Below are 19,065 nucleotides of genomic sequence, written 5' to 3'. Positions count from 1 at the left end.
GGTGGGTGTGTAAACTGGAACAACCTTTCCAAAGGGCAACGAGGCACGCGGCATTAAAAGCCACTGACCTAGAAATCTGGCTTCTAAGTATTTATCTGCAGACTGTTAGCACATTATTTTTAATCTTAAAGGATTGCAAAGACTAAGTGTCCAATACGAGAAGGGACAAATACTTATATCTTTGCAATACTACCCCTTAAACGTAATTACAGAAATCGGTATTTATTATGATAGAGAGATCAGGTGCTATTAATTAAAGGATTTCAGAACAATGTACAGAGTGAATTGTAAGTTTCATCTATCTTTACCTTTCTATGTAAAGTATATACAGGAAAAAAAAAACAGCTCAAAGGATATAGTGATTATCACTGAGGGATGATATTATGGCTTACTTCTTTTTTACTTTATATTTTCTGATTTTTCTACAATACCCAGAGACAATGGGTGTTGCCAAAACAACAACAGAAAACCCCACATATTCAAACAAGTTTAAACTACTGACAATTTTTTTCTCAAAAATGTTTATTTTTTTGTTGATTTCTGATTTTCAGAAGACAAGTCGTATGTAAAAGAACTATGAAAAGCAAAAGGGACTATACAAATCCAAGAGGGCGATCAATTATCCAGCATATTTTTTTTGAGTACCTACTATGTATAAATCCTTGTAGAAAGTACCAGAAAATAAAACAAAAATTGGAATGCCTCTCTATTCTCAGAAAAGATTTAATATGTCATAAAAGATAGAATGACATTTAATCCAAGACTGGAATTATGGGGATCCATGCAAAGTGCACAGAGAATGGAAAGGGACTAATTAATTCCTATCGGGGGATGAGATAAATCTGGGATTGACTTCTTCGAGAAGGTGAGAGTAAAGATAATTCTGAAGGATAAATGGATTTCCATAACCACAGACAGGATAAGCAGAGGCAAAGGGGCAGCATAACCAAAGACTGCAGGGACAAGAATAGGTATGTGTGTGACATGCTCTAGAAAGGGAAAGTGTGTCGAGATGGTGGGGACAGAAGAACCTGTGGAAATTTGGAGTGACGATGAGGCTGGACTCTCATGACGGAGCCATAATAGGGAAGGCTTTCAGTGTCATAGCCAGGGTGTCACCTGTATATGGTAGGTTACCAGGAGCCAAGTTTAGTTTTGAAGAAGGGTTAGAAATCTGATCTGTAGCTCGCCTGAATGATCAATGCACCCAAATGTTCCAAGAAGAAATGAGATTATTCAGCCATAATAAAGGAATAGCACAGATACAAGCTATGACTTAAATAAATCCTGAAAACATTATACTAAATGAAAGAAGCCAGTCACAAGAAAGTCCACATACCCCTATGATTCCATTCATGAAAGTCCTTAACAGGGGACTCACAGAGACAGAAAATAGATTAGTAGTTGTCTAGGGCCGGGCTGGAGAGGGGGAAGCTCTTGTCTTGGCTAAAAGGCACAGATGGGGTTTCCTTCTGAGATGATGAAGATGTTCTCAAATTGCGGTGATGGTTGCACATATTGTGAATATACTAAAACCCACTGAGTTGTACACTTGAAATGAGTTGTGTGGCACATGAATTATATTTTAAGAAAGTTTAAAAAAGAAAAAGAAGAAGAGGAGGAGACCAGCCAGGTGGCTACTGCAACAGACCAAGCAAGACATGGCAGGTTATGAATTCAGACAGTGGCAGTAAGCCAGAAGGGAAAGGGCAGAGGACAAATCAGAGACACTGGAAAGACAGAACGCACCATGTGGACAATGACAAGAGCAAGGGGAAAACAAAACAAAACAAAAGCTCCAAAGCTTCCAACTTGAATGACTAGGACAGGAGGATGGGAAGAGAAGGCTGTTGGCAGACTATCACAGATGTGCTTTCTGCGCCATGAGTTCAAGGAGCTGAGCCCCTTCAGGCAGTGAGGAAACTGAGAGGGGGGCAGACCTGGAGCAAACAGTCCTTCTCCCAGCACCACTGTGAAGACGTCTTTTGTGACTGGGGGCAATTACTTATTCTGTTTAGCGCAAACAGCTGGCATCAAGGTAGTCTGATGCCTAGAATTATACTTTGGAGAATTTAGCCAGAGAAAGAAGGGAAGGCTGCTGCAAACAAGAAAAACCAGGGCACCTGAGTGCTGAGTGGCTCAGTCCGTGAAGCGACTGACTCTTGGTTTCAGCTCAGGCTGTGATCTCAGGGTCATGAGACTGAGCCCTGCACCTGACTGCACGCTCAGCACGGAGTCCCCTTGAGAGTCTTTCTCTCCCTCTCCCATGGCCCCTCCCCCACTCTAAAATAAATAAATAAATCTTAAAAAGCAAAACAAAACAAAAGAAGCAAACAAAAACCCACAAGAAAACCAGTTCTATATCTCTATCTGCAACAGCCTCAGCCTTTGAGAGAGCGGAGTCCTGCTCTAGGTCCAGACTCCGTAAAAGGAGCGCCATCACCGCAGCTGCTAAAGGTCACAGTTCCTGCAAAGACCACTCAACGGTAGAATGGCAGCGGCTGGCACCTCTTACCAGTGCACCTCCCAAGAGTACATACAGATTGACTCTGTTGACATCATAGAATGCAAGAACGTGAAGGAGAAACACTTGGCTCATGAAACCAGAGGGTTAAAAAAAAAGTCATTCAAACAAGCCAGAGTCAACAGAGGCTAAATACATAAATGTATTTTTTAAAAAGGTACACTTTAAACCAAAAAGATGGGCTAAAAAAACAAACAATAATAATGTGCAGAGCCCAGCAGGGCAGATCACCTTCAAAAAGCCCAAAGGTCAAGAGTTCCCCAAATTTGCATCCTGAGGTCTGTCAAGTTGAGCCTCTGGAAAACAAAGGGATTTTGCATGTCATGTCCTAATGCCACCGGATACCAACTACGGCCACCCAGTAAGGCATAAAAAGTTGAGGTCGCTGCAGGGAAGCTATTATGAAACAGCAAGGCTCCCAGTCTCGGGAGAATGGGTCCAAAAAAAGCTCTTAACTGGAAGATAAATCTATTTGCACTACAGCAGAAGAGGTATGTGAGTCCCTCTGTGGAATTTTCCTGTAACAGGCGGTGCTGGTGAGACCCTACCGAGAAGGGTGTCCAGGTCTGGCTTCCCCACTCCTGGGGCCAACCCCCACCTCCACCCCAAGGCCAGGACCGGTTCCTATCACCAGGGGAGTGTGTGCTCCAGAAGGAGACAGAAAGAATCCAGTGGGAACTTGAGGAGAATACAGAAGGGTCCGACACTCCAGAGATCTCCAGCCTGAAGTTCATGGGGGTTTTGAAAGAGAAAAGTATCTGCTGCTCTAATCTCAGCTGTCATCTCAGAGATGAAGACACTGGTGTCTTGCCGAAGGTCACACACTGGGTTGGAGATAGAACATGTTCCAGGCTCCAGCTAAGTGACCGAGTGACCATACCCATGGGGAGACAGAAGACAGGAGAGTTCCAGCAATGAGACTAAAACCTATCTGGGAGGCTATTAAGCTGAAAGGAGTAAACCTGAGTGACTGTGGCCTAAGACTATCCTTCCTGGCTACTCTAAGGAAGATAAGGATCAAAGTTTTCTTTATCTATCCAGGGCATGAGTAACAACTGCGGATTTTCAGTATGTGGAGAGCAAGGCTATGACCACCCTCTCCTTCAAAGTCAAACACAAGACAATGAAAACGTTAATAGCGGCGTAACATCTATAAGGTGGTTACAAACGTGCCGGGCCTCCTCCTCAGTACCTTCCCAGGATTTGTCTCCATTAATCCTCCCAATCCCTACAAGAGCCCTCCAAGGCAGGCATGATTAGCCCCCATTTTATAGATGAGAAAATCAAGGCTTGGCAGAATAGGTAACTCACCTAGCATCCCGCAACTAGAAAGGAGCAGAACCACCCACACCTGTCCCTTAGGGTCCCCCACATAGCTAAAAGGAGGGAGCCCCCCTCCCCGGTGATGGAGCAGCCATTCGTGTCAGCATTAGAACAAGGAGATGCGACCTGAGAGGCACGACCTGCCCACTCCGTGGGGAAGGGGCATGGGGCCCGGACTCCGGAGCCCCATCATTGCTCAGTTCACTCAGTTCCCAAGATCTGCATTTTCTGGGACCCGACGTCCCAGCCGTTGAATGTTTTCATAAATCTTACAAAACAAACAGACAAACTGAAGGGCTTTCAAATATTTCGGTATGGTTAAAATGCTTAATTGGATGGTAAACAATGTTCCACTCTCCTTTATTTATTTCTTCATTCTCCTTTAAGCTGTACAGATATATTATATGCTTTCTTTTCGAGGTAGGGTCCATTTCACAATTTTATTTTTTACCAGTTTTTTTTTTTTTTTGTCTCTTAGTTTGTTTTTTAAATAAGCCCTGACCCAGCCCCAAAGTGAAGCCACCCAATCAGCGATGACCAGGGACAGGGCTCAGCACAGGGGAGAGTCCACAGCAGAACTAGTATCCCACACAGCACCTGACCCAGAGAGCACCACTCCTCAGAAGACTGCCCCACCTCCACGCCAAACCCTTTCTGAATGGCTAGGTTTCCAGCTCCAAACTCCCACCAAATAAACACCCCTTTCCTCACGCAGTCAAGGACTCCGGTAGTGTAGAGGTTAAGGGCACAGGCTTTAGAGGCAGACATTTCAATTTCGCCCCAGTTCTGCCATTAACCATGAGGTCTTGAACCTGTTACCTAAACCTCTTTGAGACTCAGTTTCCTTATCTGTAAGATGGGATAAATACCACCTTTCCCATTTCATGAGATAAGGAAGGCAGGCTGGCTGGCTCACAGAAACACGGTTATAATTTGTAACCCTATTCTTGTGTGCTCCCAAAAGCCAAGCACTTGTGCTCCAGTTCGCCCCTCTCCCCACCCAAACATCTTGCCCACCAAGCTGGGAAACACATCTCCCTCTCTGGACATTCTGAGCCCAAGGGCTTCACACAGCTGGTCCAGCAACCGCACTCACCCTGCCTTACCCGTGAGGCTGTCCGTATGTGAAACCTGTCTTACACCCTGTGAACTCTGCACACCCCTCTGTTCTGACCAGAACACGCAGCTTTCTCTCCTCCCATCAGTGCCTCGCTCCGGTTTCTGTGGTCTAACTCTTGCTTCTTCCCTGCCTCAGAGACCCCTCTAAACTCTCTTGAAATCTCAGTGGCTTCCATCCTCAAGGACCTAGCCACGTCCCACCCCCTCCGTTCAAGCCCTTTTCCATTTATGTTGCTCTCAACCTCTATTCTTGTCCACCTTTGTAGTTATAATTTGTATTCATTAAATGCCTCCATAAATTACCTGACTTTTTTCCCCTCCATAAATTATCTGACTTTTCATGGGTATTTGTCTTCTCTCTTCTCATGGGCAAAGACCTGTGTTCCAATTGCTTTACACCTGCAGTGGTTAAGAATGTGAACTCTGGGGGTGCCTGGGTGGCTCAGTGGGTTAAAGCCTCTGCCTTCAGCTCAGGTCATGATCTCAGGGTCCTGGGATAGAGCCCCTCGTTGAGCTCTCTGCTCAGCAGGGAGCCTGCTTCCCTTCCTCTCCCTCTGCCTGCCTCTCTGCCTGCTTGTGATCTCTCTGTCAAAATAAAATAAATAGAACCTTTAAAAAAAAAAAAAAGAGTGTGAACTCTGGAGTCAGACCGCCAGCTTGAACACTTTGGGGCTGTGTGACCTGAGGCTGATTACTTAACCTCTCTGTGCTTCAGTTTACTACTTGGTAAAAGCCACACCATAATAATATATAGCTCAGAAGACTGCTAGGAGTTAATCCATAGAAAACATTTAAGATATATGTGATATAGTCAACTGTCATGTTAAGTTTTAGCTACTACTATTGATGTCCTTATCATCAGGATCACTATTATAGTGCTTAGAAGGAGACAAAGCATGGAGCAAAAACATCAATTTGTTGCATTCGAGAGGCATCTTTATCTAAGTAAACTTCGTCTAGGGCTAGATAATAAATAATAAATATTTTATCTTTGGGGGCCACAGGTCTGTGTCACAACTGCTCAGCTCTGACCCTGGATCATGAAAGCAGCCACAGACAATGCCATCCACAAATGAGTGTGACTGTGGACCAATGAAACTTTACTTACGGACACTGACACCTTAATTTTGTACAATGTTCACATGTCATGAAATATGAGCCTTCTTTTCTCACAACCACTTAAAAATGTAAAAACCAAAAACCACGAAACATACATAGCTGTACTAAAGCAGGCAGGGAGCTGAACTTGGGTCCCACCCCCCCACCCCGCCCCAACCCTGGCTGTTGCTTGCTGACCGCTGGCCTAAGGTTGCACAACGTCTTCCGTGACGGTTCAAATCCATACCTTTATTCCACAGGCAGTAAGAAAATCGCCATCGGGTTTTAAGAAGGCGAGAGCGCCCAGAGCCCCGCTTCCAGAAAAGCAGCTGTCGTCCCCATGACTGGTGCTGAACGAGACTCCTGGTTCTCCTCTCCTCTGCCCTTCAGAAGCCTCCTGGTTCCCAGACTCCCTGTGGTCAGGAAGGGCCTGCTGAAGGGCAATGACAGCGTGCCTGCTTCCAAGGAGAAGCCCTGAGGGGCCAGGCTCTCCTGACCTCTATGATGACTATGGAGGAGGGTCCAGGAGATTCTTATAACCTGGATCACGGAGCCACTTGCCATGCCCCATGCCTCACAGAGGATCCCTGGAAGTCTTGCGGGAAGGGGGGGGCAGGGGGCAGGGCCATGCTCAAGAGCTAACTTACTGTGAGTTGAGCAACTGAATCTGAGCGGGGGGGGGGGGGGGAGCAGCTGCTATCATGGTATAACCAAGCCTATCCAGTTTAAGATTTTTTTTTTTTTTAATTTATTTAGTCAGAGAGAGAGAGCGAGAGCAAGCACAGGCAGACAGAGTGGCAGGCAGAGTCAGAGGGAGAAGCAGGCTCCCCGTGGAGCAAGGAGCCCGATGTGGGACTCGATCCCACGACGCCGGGATCATGACCTGAGCCGAAGGCAGCTGCTTAACCAACTGAGCCACCCAGGCGTCCCAAGCCTATCCAGTTTAATTCAACATCTTTATGCAAACATAAACCAAAGAAGGACGTTAAAGGTAAGTAAACATAAAAACACCTAGCAAAATATAGTTAACCTATTCTTTCATCTTAACTCATTTAGGAAACATATGTCCAGACTTCTAGACAAGGGATTAGAAGCATTCCTCTCCATGTTTTCTCATGAGAAACCCTAAATCATCTCTTTCAGCAATAAAATTCTATGGCAGTAAGTCTCATAATGGCCAGGAGGAAGGGTTTCTAGCCAGAACAGAGACCCTCAGGCACAGGGGTACCCCTCATGCGTGGGGGACCCATTCAAAGACCCCCAGTGGCCACCCACAACCACAGGTACTACCAAACCCTATACATATACACACTATCCCTTCTCTTGTACATACACACCTATGATAAAGTTTAATTAATAAATCAGGCACAGTAAGAGTTTCACAACAATAATAAGAGAACACTCACACTGCCATAAAAGCTACGTGACTGTGTTCTCTCTCTCGGTCACAATAGCTCGTTTCACTGTACTCGTCCTTCTTTTTTTCTTTTTTTCTTTTTTTTTAAGATTTATTTATTTATTTGACAGAGAAAGAGAGGGAAAGAGAGAGAAAGAGATCACAAGTAAGCAGAGGGCAGGGGTAAGGGGAAGCAGGCTTCCTGCAGAGCAGAGAGCCCAATGGAGAGCTCAATCCCAGGACCCTGAGACCATGACCTGAGTCGAAGGCAGAGGCTTAACCCACTGAGCCATCCAGGCGCCCCTGTACTCACCCTTCTTGTGGTGAGGTGAGATGATAAAATGTCTACGTGGCGAGATGAAATGAAGTGAATGCTGGAGGCAGGATGGCATAGCGCTGGGCTACTACTGACTCTCTGAGGATCCAGCAGGAGGGGCACCTGCCTCCACACCACAGTTGGCCATAGGTAGCTGAAACCTCAGAAGGCAAACCCACAGAGAAGCAGGCGGGAGTACGGGACAGGGATAGGGAGGGACGGGGGCGGGGCAGTGGACTGCCATACCCATCATCTGATTTATTCTGACACAGTCTCTGCCAACCACCTCACATTCTAATACAGTGAATTTCTTTCATCTTAAAGTAATAATGATGGTGACCAGAACCACAAAAAACCACGGTGACAGCCGCTTATCTTAAGCCAGGGACAGCTCCCAAAGTACAGACCTGGATAGGAGGTAAAACTTCTTCTTTTTTTTTTTTTTTTTTAAATCTTTAAAGTCAAAAGATCCACTCACTGCCCAGAGCCATCCTGATCACTCATGGGATTTCAATGCTTAGGTGACCAGCACTCAGAGCCCTGGATTTAACAGACCATGGGAAAACTCCCAGTTCCCATCCCACCGAATCATAAAGTTAATCTTGCACTGTTAGCCAGAGAGGGTGTCAGCTGGGGGATGTCTGTGAATGAGTATTTAATATTTTCTTTTTTAAAAATATTTTATTTATTTATTTGACAGAGAGAGAGAGAGAGAGAGAGAGATCACAAGTAGGCAGAGAGGCAGGCAGAGAGATAGAGGGAAGAAGGCTTCCTGCTGAGCAGAGAGCCCGATGCGGGGCTCCATCTCAGGACCCTGGGATCATGACCTGAGCCGAAGGCAGAGTCTTAACCCACTGGTTCAGTGTTTCCTGCTGGCTAAAGAAGCATCCCAAGCCCCCACATCACAAGCCACCGCTCTCTGCGGGCAACAGCCTTTCTCTAAACTATTCGTGGAAAGAAAGCAGAGAGCCCAACTCATCTGCCCAGTGCTGTCATTTATTCCCACTTTCAAAATAGCTACCCCTCAAAGCAAACAGAAGTCTCCTACCAAGGCCACCAGCAGGTAAGGAGGTGGTGACAAGGTTCAGATTCCCAAGGTGGCCTCCAGAATCTGGAGCTACTGAGAGACCCCAACCCTCACTGCAGCTCACCTCCTGGTAAACGTCTGAGTCACTGGGAAGCCTGGCTCTCAAGGAGGCCATGCCTTCCTCCATCTCTAGAGAAAATTTCTCATGAAAGAACCTCCCAACATAAATGATCTGACCTGATCTTGACGCTCCAGAGGGAGAAATTCCGAACTCTTTCCTTATGTCTAATTTAAATTCTCGCTTGGAACCTCACCCATTTCTTCTTTCATGAAAGTGTTTCACGCATTAACGGATCTGAAGGGGGGGAAGAAAAACACAGGAGACGATGGACTTCCGGTAGGTGATGAAACATGGCCGACCATGAGTCTCCAAGAGCCATGGAGGAATGCAAAAATGAATTTCTGTCCCAGCTACTGGTGAGGACATAAGCGAGCAGGTTCCTTTACACAGCACTCATAGTCTTAAATAAACAGTGTGAAAGTAGCACGAATCCTCACTCACCCACTCAAACACAAAGAGAAGCTCAAAATTCCTCTCCTCTAGGGACCACAGCCTGGCCACAGAAATGCCTCCCCCTTCTATGTGTCAAGAACCCAGGCCTCTTTACTCTGTTTTCCCGGAACCGGATTCCAGCAGCACATTGATTTTCCTGAGGGTCTGCCTGAGCCTCCAGCACCCACCAACCCCAACAGATGTGAAGCCCAGGAGCACAAGGATGGAGAATCCAGACAGATGTCTCTACAGTCTGCCTAGTCCTGTGGGGGCCAAAATAATCTGTCCATGGCGCAGCCCCACAAAACGGGAGATCTTGGCGTTTGAGGTTCTGAAGCCCTAGGAATTCGGGATATCTTTGCATTGCACACCCGCCCCAAAATAAATAAATAAATTATAACCATGGAGAAGCTAAGGAGGACTGAATTGTTCTTTGACTTTTTTTTTTTTTAAAGATTTTATTTATTTGTCGGAGAGAGCGAGAGTGAGAGAGAGCAGCACAAGCAGGGGGAGTATCCGGCAGGGGGACAAGCGGGCTCCCCACCGAGCCGAAAGCCCAATGCAGGACTTGGTCCCAGGACTGAGCCAAAGGCAGACACTTAGCTTAACTGATGGAGCCACCCAGGCATCCCTGAATTGTTCTTTTAAAACATCTTATGGCCTCCAAATTGCATATGTTCCAGAGTCACGATGACTCTTTGGCAGTCCTCTGTTTCCATGGACCACCTCCTCTCTCTCTCTCTCTGTCCTCTGCCCTTACCTTGTGCACCAAATTCCCAGGAGACAGAACCACAGGATCATCTTTTGAGAAGGGAGGCTGAACAGTGGGAAGATTTCCCCCTCACCGTCCCACCACTTGTCAATCACAGACACGTACCTTGATCCGCATCACCCAAAAGCATCCCCTGTGATAACCCCCAACACCCTGAGGGGGGTGTTAGCGCTATACAAAGGATGGGCTCTACTTACCTAACGCTGGCCAGCCTTCATGCCCCCACTCAAGTTCCAATGATTCCAGAAAGTGTCTTTGCTACCCCAGATGCAACGAATTCCAGCCTCCTCTGAATTTCTAGAGAGCATGCTGCTAATTACATGAATCTGTCCCTTAGCATTTACTGACTGCCTTTGGGGGGGGGGGGTGGGAGTGTGTGTGTAAAGGGGTTGGGTCTCATTCTCTCAGTGAAGCTACCAATCCCCTGGAAGTCAGAGGCAGTACCCTTTACATTTTTTTAACCCCACGATGCCTAAGCACAGGACTGTGAAAATAACCACATGTGCAGATTGAAAGGATGGAGTAAGAGCAGACGTGCAGACCTTGCCCCTGTCCTCTGGGAAGGCAGGTCCAATGCACACACCCCTGTTGTCGCAAACTGAAGTAGGAGTCAAGTAAGAAGAGCGCAGCCTACTGCCTTCTTCACTAACTGGCTGCAGGAATTTAGCCCAAACCCTTTAGCACTCTGTACCTCAGTTTCCCCAGCTCTCAAATACAGACGCCAGCTGCTTCGTGGGCCTGTAGTAAAGACTGACTAAGATGCTGCCCTTCCTTACACTTTTAAAAGTCTAACTAACAAAATAAATACAAGGCAAAGAGACCGCAAGGCATGGGGGCGGCGAGGAGAGAAAAAGTCAGTCTATGATGTCGTTACCTGCTGAGAAAAGTACACCACAGAAGAGCAACAAGAACAGGGGAATCCCAAGGGAAAATGACCCACAAATCCAATGCCTGACTGTACACCGGCCCCTTGTCTCAGACGGCTCGCCCTGTAAAATGACGACCTAAAGCACAACGCTGCGAGCTCTGCGGGACTTAACACCTATGAAGTGCCTCGTATGGTCCTTGATGTGTAGTGAGCACTCAGTGAATGTCAGCTGCTGTTACTACTGTGATTATCAGCGTTATCAGCATTTATATCTCGTGTGTGTGTGTGTGTGTGTGTGTGTGGAGCCTAAGGTAGGGCTTGAACTCATGACCATGAGATCAAGACCTGTGCTGAGATCAAGAGTCAGGCACCTAACCAACTGAGCCACCCAGGCACCCCATCATTATCATCATTTTTTACACCACTAACACATAGCTGGTGTTCCAGAAATGTTTCTAGAAATGACGCAAACACTAAGAAGGTAGTTAATTCCATCCTCTTCCATATGCAGATAACGTCACCAAGAACAAGGTAGCCAAGCTGTTTGGTCACCTTGTTCCTACCAGGTCTCCCTGTGGACAGAAGAGAGGTCCCGGGCATGGGCTACCACCAAAGGGAGCCGCACGCAAGCCCAAACACTCACACACACACGCGAGCCTGGCCGCTGGGCCAACACGGACCAGTATATTTACACCTAAGGAAATAGTGACTCACAGGGCCTAACACTATCCAGGCATCAATGGCCAAACCTCCCCATCCTTGTAGTATTTTATTTGGCTGGAAGGGACAAGGTTATCCCAGTTCCAGTTCCCAGCATCACCCTGGTCTGCTGAAATGTAGCAAGGGTTACTCAAGGCAGATTTTTAAAGACACTGATCTCTTCATGTCCCTGAGGGACCAACCCAGGCTGAGCAGAGAAGCATTCTGTACTAAAGTGATGTCTCCTCAGCAGAGACGGCTAAGCATTCCTCAGTCCCAACTCGACCATGCGGACAGCAGGGGCAGGGAAGGACGTGGAGTGATTTCCAATCGTGAACCCAGTGTCCCCACTCACCCAGCAGGACCTGGGCCTTTCCCGGAGGCCTCACCCAAGTTACAGGCCCAGGAATAGAGGCGCCTCTAAATGCTGCCGACTGGGCCTGGAATTCTCAGTGACTACAGATTCTGCCGATCCCTTCCAACCAACTCTGAAGGAATAAGGAACCTGGCCCCAAGAAAGCGGTAAGGCCACTGCAGTCCCTCTCCCTCATTTCCTCCGCCTTGGAGGGGGGTTTCCAGTACAAGAGTTAAACATAAGAGGGAGTGACAGCAGATCCTGAAGAGAAGGTGGTACAGGCTTGGGGGGCGAGGGTCCCTGATGGTGACCATGCCTCAGGACCTCAGTTTTTAAGAGTTAAGCTCACAAGAACGAGCTCCTCCCTTAACCCTCTTGCCTAAAGGAGGAGGACTGGACTAGACTAATTCTGTCAGACCTTAACCTAGGGTCAGCAGGGGTTTCTGGAAAGCCTGATGTAACCCAGAGCCGGGTTAGGACCCCATGTACTAAACTTCCCGATTCCTACCCTGACTCTAAAAATCAACCTCCCAACCCAGAGAGATCACCTCCCACGGTCCCACCGCAGACGGACTGCGGGTGTACGGCTCCCAGAGGCAAGGAAGGCAAGGCGCATCCCTGCAGGGAACTCTCCCAAACTCTCCTCCTCCGGGCTTCCACTGTCCTCAAGGAGAGAAAGCGCCTGCCCACCACCTCCCTCCGCCCCCCCACCCCCAGCCCCCAGAGCCATCCTCCTCTGAGCTGCACGCGTCACCCTGCAGGGAGTACCATGACAAAGTTTTCCAGGCAAAAGGTCCAATTTCTCAAGCAGATAAAAAGCCGATTCACCCACCCACCCGATTCAAAGGAGAAAAGGGAGAGGTGAGGGTTTTATTTTTAAAATGGAAGGTAAAAATACTCTGACTACGTCTGTGGCCACCAGACAGCAACCTCACACACGTCAGGCACGAAGAGGCTTTAATATGCCAACATCAGGCCCCGGAAGAGGCATCGACAGAGCCCCAAGGTGTGTGTGTGTGTGTGCGCGCACGCACGCGCACCCCTTGGTGGGCAGGCAGTGGTGGGCACGGGGGTGGGGGTGGGAGGCCAGGCATGCCAGAGGTGGGAACCTGGCCCTCATGACAGTCTCCTCAGAGACAAGCCTCCAGGCAATCAGAGCCTGCCTCCCAGGATGAGGGTACCCTAAGGAGCAGGGTGAGCACGGCCCCTGGTGATGTCTGTTGGGCTGGGAGGGGTACCACCGCACCCACCTCCAGCCCAAGATGAGCCCCCCCCGGCCCTCATGCAAGGGTCCCTTCTCTACCAAGTTCCCTCTGTACAAGGTCCCTCAAAGTTGGAGACTCTCTGCAGCTGTACTTTCTCTCCACGGCCCCTACCCCCTAACTTCCACCAGACCCCTCCCCCAAGAAGATGCTGGCAGAAAACACTGCAGCAGTGCAGAAGCAAGGGTAAGCTGGAGAGAGTGACCCAACTTTGCAGAATGTGCGCCCCCCCCACCGACCTCGGACCCCTCGAGGGCCATCCATGTGAAGGAGACCTCCTAAGGATGCAGAGGTGCTGGTGGGGGTGGGGTGGACATGGACAAGGACCTGGTTGAAGAACGATGACGATGACGAAGAGGAAGGTGCCGTATCCCTCCTCTACTTACCAGGAGAGCTTGAATCCTTTCATTAGTACAGGCACGAGAATCCACTGACCGTGTCCTTAGCATCCCCGTGACAGCTCCGGAGGTCCCAGGACATATTTGAAAAGATGACGAAGTCCCCAAAGAACAGAATCCCATGTAATGTGACTTGAACACAGAGAGAGAAAGAAGACAGGGAAAGAGGGAGAGCAAGCGCCGGCCAGAAGGACCCCTGCACGCTGGGCTCGGAGGCCAAGGGCAGCTTCTGCAAATCCAGCCCCGGGCTGGAGCCGCCTGCCCGAGCTGTGGCTGCCGCTGCCAGCTCCTGATGGGGACGGGCCACGCTGGCCAGGCTGCAAAACAAGCCCGGAGGGGCTGTCAACAGGCAGGCCAGCTGGCCACCCACCCACCCTCGCCTCCCGCCGGCTCAGGGCAGCCTCGGGGCAAGGACCCAAGGAGAGCCCGGCAGGAGAGCGAGAAGCAAGCAGAACCTGCACCTCTCTTCCCCCAGGCGGCAGCTCCCGCAGCTCCATATAATCTCCTCATCAATGCAGTACCCAAGCAAAGCACTGCCAGCCACTTCCGCCCATTTAAAGACACAGCACATGTTTTGTCCCGGGATGGGACAGAAAGTCAGGGAGAGGGTGGGTGAGTGAGCGAGTGAGCGAGCAACGTGACTCCCGTGACTCCCGGGAAGGAAGAGGAGAGGGGCAGGAACAGCGGAAGGCGGGCACTTCCCCAGCATCCATCCAAGGGTTAAAATGCCACACCCGGTGGGGGGCGGGTGGGGAGGAGAGCTGACCCCAGGCCCTCAGCTAACCTCGGGAACCCAAAGCCCTGCAGACCTGAAGCCTGGGGAGAGGGTTAGTGCCTGGGTGTCCAAAGGCGAGCTGCTCAAGGCCACCTTAAGTGGAATCCTTTCACTCTCTGCCCAGCGAGGGCAAGGCGGGGCAAGCTCCGGGGTGAGATCCTGAGAGCCCTGAGCCGCTCAGAGCACACAGAACACACAGTTCCTTCCCCTGCTGGGTAAAGTGCTTCGCCACCACTTCTGGAGTGCGTGGTGAGGCAGCAGCTTAGGGTGACCCCGCAGCACCCCCGTCACCTGTGGCCCCAGCATCCTTTTAAGGTGGCTGCAAGGCCCAGTGTTGAATCTAGGCAATGTTTTATCACCAATACAGGCTCTAAGAAGACTCAGAACCGGCAGAACATCAAAGGGAGGAGGCACGGACACTGTCAACCCCAACGAGAACATACAATTCACTCTTAAAATCCTCCAGGCTGGGCCCACTGTGTTCCAGCCCCAGCAACCTCCCTGGCTGTGTGGGTTTTTTTTCTTTTTGTCGTCCCCTAGATTACAGACTATCTGGGTCAGTAATGCGGATGGGTGAGAACAAACAAAGAGGAGATTAATTATGAAATAGCAACCTTCAACTGAACCATATTAAGCCTTTACCCCGAAACCTGCCTCAAAGCAGTCATCTGCAGACATCCGTACGTGCTGTACGTACACCATCTACACCCAGCCCTCCAAGGTGACGGTCAAGAAAAACTGGAATGAAAGAGCCCCAACGGGGATACTCACTGTACCTGCAATTACGCGTTTATTACCCGCCTTCCTTTTTTTAGACGGCACACTCCATGGAGGCAGGCACTGTGCATCGCGCTCAGGTCCACTGACTTAGGAGGGACTGTATGCAGTAGGCACTATTCGCAAGTGGTTAACTGAAGTGGCCTTATTCAAACCGAACTAAAATACTGCAGTCTCCCTCCAGTGTCCAGATGGTCCAGCAGAAGCACTCTCTATGGGGTCCAGAGCTTTTAGAGACGTCCTCCCAAAGCAGTTTGGGGCTATGGACTTTCCCTCCTCCATCCACAGCCCCTAGGCTAGACAACACCGAAATGCTTTCGAGACTTCTGAACACATCTTTAGTTATATACCGGCACCAAAAGACATTGTGGGGAAGCTGAAGTTCTCTTTACACCCAGATAATTCATTCAAAGGGCCTCCCGAGACCAGTGACACCAGCTCCTGGGACAAATGTCATTTAGAGTACTCTAGGTAGATGAGACTGTTTTCATACTGCCCCACGGACTGCTCTGATCACAGACAGCACATAAAACCTGCATCAAAGTTTCCAATATTCCATGAGAATCAAATCACTATTTTAAATTCTTTGGTTTTAACTCTTTACCTATTTTTTTTAACTCCTTGCAACTATTAATAAGAATGCATTGGAAGCATATTGTGTCAGACGTCATGCTAAGCCTTCAGTTGCATTACCTCATTTAACTCTCATACGATCATCATTTTTCAGGCAGTGCCGTTGAAAGCAAGTATAGCACCTAAGATCTGCCTAACGCTAAACGGCCCACAAGCTGCAAGCTTGAAACTTGAACTCAGGCATGTTCAACCTCAAAACCCAGTCTCTTAATCATGATCTATGCTTATTAAAAAAAAAAAAAAAATCTATCAGACAAGTTAATGGATAAGGGCTCACATGCTCCCAAGGCAAAAGGAACCCAGGCAACAGGTGACAAAGGATGCTGAGTCAAGTTAGCTCCTTCTTTCCACTACTAGTGTTGATGAGTTAGCTTGCTTACGTATCAGTGTATGAATGTGATGTGAGTAACGAGACAAGGATAGCCTTGTGGGTTGGGAGGCCATCGCCTGCCTCAAATTCTCCTTGGCTGTTTCTGGTTTCTGAAACCAGAGCTTTTCGGAGAGCTCTAGAGCCTGGCTCCATTGTCATGGTCCATAAGAAAATCTTAAAAAATGATAGAAATAGGGTTTTAAAGAGCCATGGGATTGCTATCTTTCCTTGAAATAAAGAATAAAACCAAGCAAGATGAAAGACATTATTCACTCAATGTATTTCCCTCCCTGATCTTCTCACAGAGGGCAGACCGTTCTGTATGGTTTGGAAAGGTTCCTGACCGGCAAGCTGTCAGCACTGACATAATTCTAGATTACTCGGGGGGGGGGGGGTGAATGCATGGATTAAGGGTCAGGAAGGTGATTTTGATTCTCCTGCTTCTGCCTGACTCTGCAATCTGGCTGCTCCTTGATGTCTGTATTTCAGGAAGGGCAGGAATTTATTCTTAAGATTTTATTTATTCATTTATTTGAGAGAGAGAGAGAGAAAGAGAGAGCGAGCTCGTGGGGGGGGAGCAGTAGAAGAAGAGGGACAAGTAGACTCTGCACTGGGCACAGAGCCTGACACAGGGCTCGACCTCACCATCCCAAGATCACGACCTGAGCTGAAACCAAAAGTCAGATGCTCAACTGACTGAGCCACCCAAGCGCTCCATGGAAGGGAAAGAATTTTTTTAAGAAAAAACGAAAGTCCCAAGACTTCTATTTCTGGCAATATAGCAGACTAGATATGCTGATGGACCTTCCTGCTAAAAACAACTAAAAATGCTGGATAAAATAAAACATCTAGAAAGGAAGAAAAAAAAAAGAGGAAATTCTTTTAAAATGCTTGATGAGCTATCAAAACAGTAAGACATACTTAGAGGCCACAAATTTAGTGAGGGCAGAAACCCAGAAAATTAAAGAAAGCCTTATGGGTATGTTTTCTAGAGAAGGCACTTGTAGAACCTTCGAAACGGGGACTTGGGGTTTTCCGGACCTCACAGAACATGGCGGACAGAGACAACACCAGAGGCCCACGAATGTGAGAAAGGAAAGGAGATCACCTCATCAAATAGGTCCTGCCAGCTTACCCTCACCCTAAGAATAAGCATAAAAGAAACTCCCACATGCTGCTGAGGAACTAAAGGACAGCCCTGTCTTTGACCTTGGCAGAGACTGAAGGAGGAAAAACCATCTCCCCTCATAAGTCATAATTACCAACTGATCCTCACATAGACAGCAGCCTGAGGGTTTCCTCACACACACATACAAAAACAACGTCCAGAATGGAGAAGGCTGAGGAAACTCAACCACAGTAAACCTGTGAACACCTGATCATCAAAACTGATCATAAAGAGGGAGAAAAAAGGGGCACGTGGGTGGCTCAGTGGGTTAAACCTCTGCCTTCAGCTCAGGTCATGATCTCAGGATCCTGGGATCGAGCCCCCCATGGGGCTCTCTGCTCAGCCCCACCTCTGCCTGCCTTTCTGTCTACTTGTGATCTCTCTCTCTCTGTCAAATAAATGAATAAAATCTAAAAATTCAAAAAATTAAGAGGGAGAAAAGACAAGGCTTTTCTGGGAGAAGCTTTTTGCAGGAAATATAATTGAAAAAGGAACTGTTCACAGAATTTATTTAAAAAAAAAAACCACACTCTACAAATCAATAAGAAAAAGAAAAACAATTAGAAAAATAGACAAGGGATTTGAATAAGCACTTTCAGAAGAGGAAATGATCAATAAATATATAAAAAGGTGCTCCACCTCATTAGTGCTCAGGAAAATGCAAGTCTAAAATGCCAATGAGATGTCCTTTCATACCCATCTGATTGGCTCAAGTTAAAAAGTCTGGTCATAAAAATGACGGAAAGGAGCTTGAAAACGTGTATCATGGTTCAACTACTGAAGCTAACCATCTGGTATTACGTGGGCAAGTTGAAGGAACGCATCCCCTAACAGCTAGCGGTTCCATTCCAGCCACCGTAGAAGCTACCAGTAAGCAAGGTGCGGGGGAAACGTCAGACGGCACGCTATGTGGCAACACGGTCTGCAGAAACAAACCTCCACGCCGGGAGATGGAGGTCTACCAACAGGAGAAAGGACAAATAACTGGGATTTTCTTACAGTGCCCATTGCATATAACTTCCAGAAAATTTATAAATCACCGTCCCGAGCAACCGAGTGAATGAATCTCAGAAACGATGCTGAAGAGAGGAGGCCAATCAGGGAAGAATGCAGAGTGTGATCCCATGCACGTGCAGCTAGAGAACAAAGAGGGAACAAGACAGCTCAAATTCATATACGATAAGGTGCTCGGCCTCATCAGCACTCAGAGTATGCATGCATTCTGGATCTGTACAGCTAGACAGCCTGTGTCCATTAAAATAAAAAGAAAAAAAATCAAGCACAGGACAACGTCAACATTCACCTTTAAAAGGTGGAGCAGACAGCGGAATCAGCAGGACAGGCAAGAAGTAAACTGTGCTTATTGCTTTTTCTTTTTGTATGTTTTATACATACTTAATGCTTTTTTTTTTTTAAGATTTTATTTCTTTGAGAGAAAGAGACGCAAGAGCATGCGCACAAGCTGGGAGGAGGGACAGAGGGAGAAGGAGAAGCAGAGTCCCTGCTGAGCGGTGAGCCTGAGGCAAGGCTCGATCCCAGGACCCTGGAACCATGACCTGAGCCGAAGGCAGACACTTTAACCCACTGAGCCACCCAGGAGCCCTCACATTTAATGCTTTATAAATAATCTTT

The 19,065-nt window shown here is 48.0% G+C and overlaps 1 protein-coding gene across 20 annotated transcripts in view; it reads right to left on the bottom strand.

Moving 5' to 3' along the window:
- GRAMD1B (GRAM domain containing 1B) overlaps positions 1-19,065 on the bottom strand; it is a 242,487-nt gene that overhangs the window by 82,123 nt on the left and 141,299 nt on the right. The window contains exons 1-2 of one of the 20 annotated variants that reach the window (XM_082683742.1): positions 15,257-15,274; positions 13,699-14,027 (exon numbers count right to left, since the gene is read on the bottom strand). The exons of 17 other annotated variants lie outside the window; for them this stretch is intronic. In XM_082683742.1, the coding sequence (XP_082539868.1) occupies positions 13,699-13,721 (23 nt within the window). In that variant the 5' untranslated portion in view covers positions 13,722-14,027; positions 15,257-15,274. Of the gene's footprint in view, positions 1-13,698; positions 14,279-15,256; positions 15,339-19,065 lie in introns of those variants that run through there. 2 more of the 20 variants (XM_082683749.1, XM_082683741.1) reach the window with 2 other exon arrangements.

Source organism: Mustela nivalis, assembly GCF_964662115.1.
Source record: "Mustela nivalis genome assembly, chromosome: 9".
Taxonomy (NCBI): domain Eukaryota; kingdom Metazoa; phylum Chordata; class Mammalia; order Carnivora; family Mustelidae; genus Mustela; species Mustela nivalis.
This window is presented reverse-complemented; position numbering and strand designations above follow the sequence as displayed.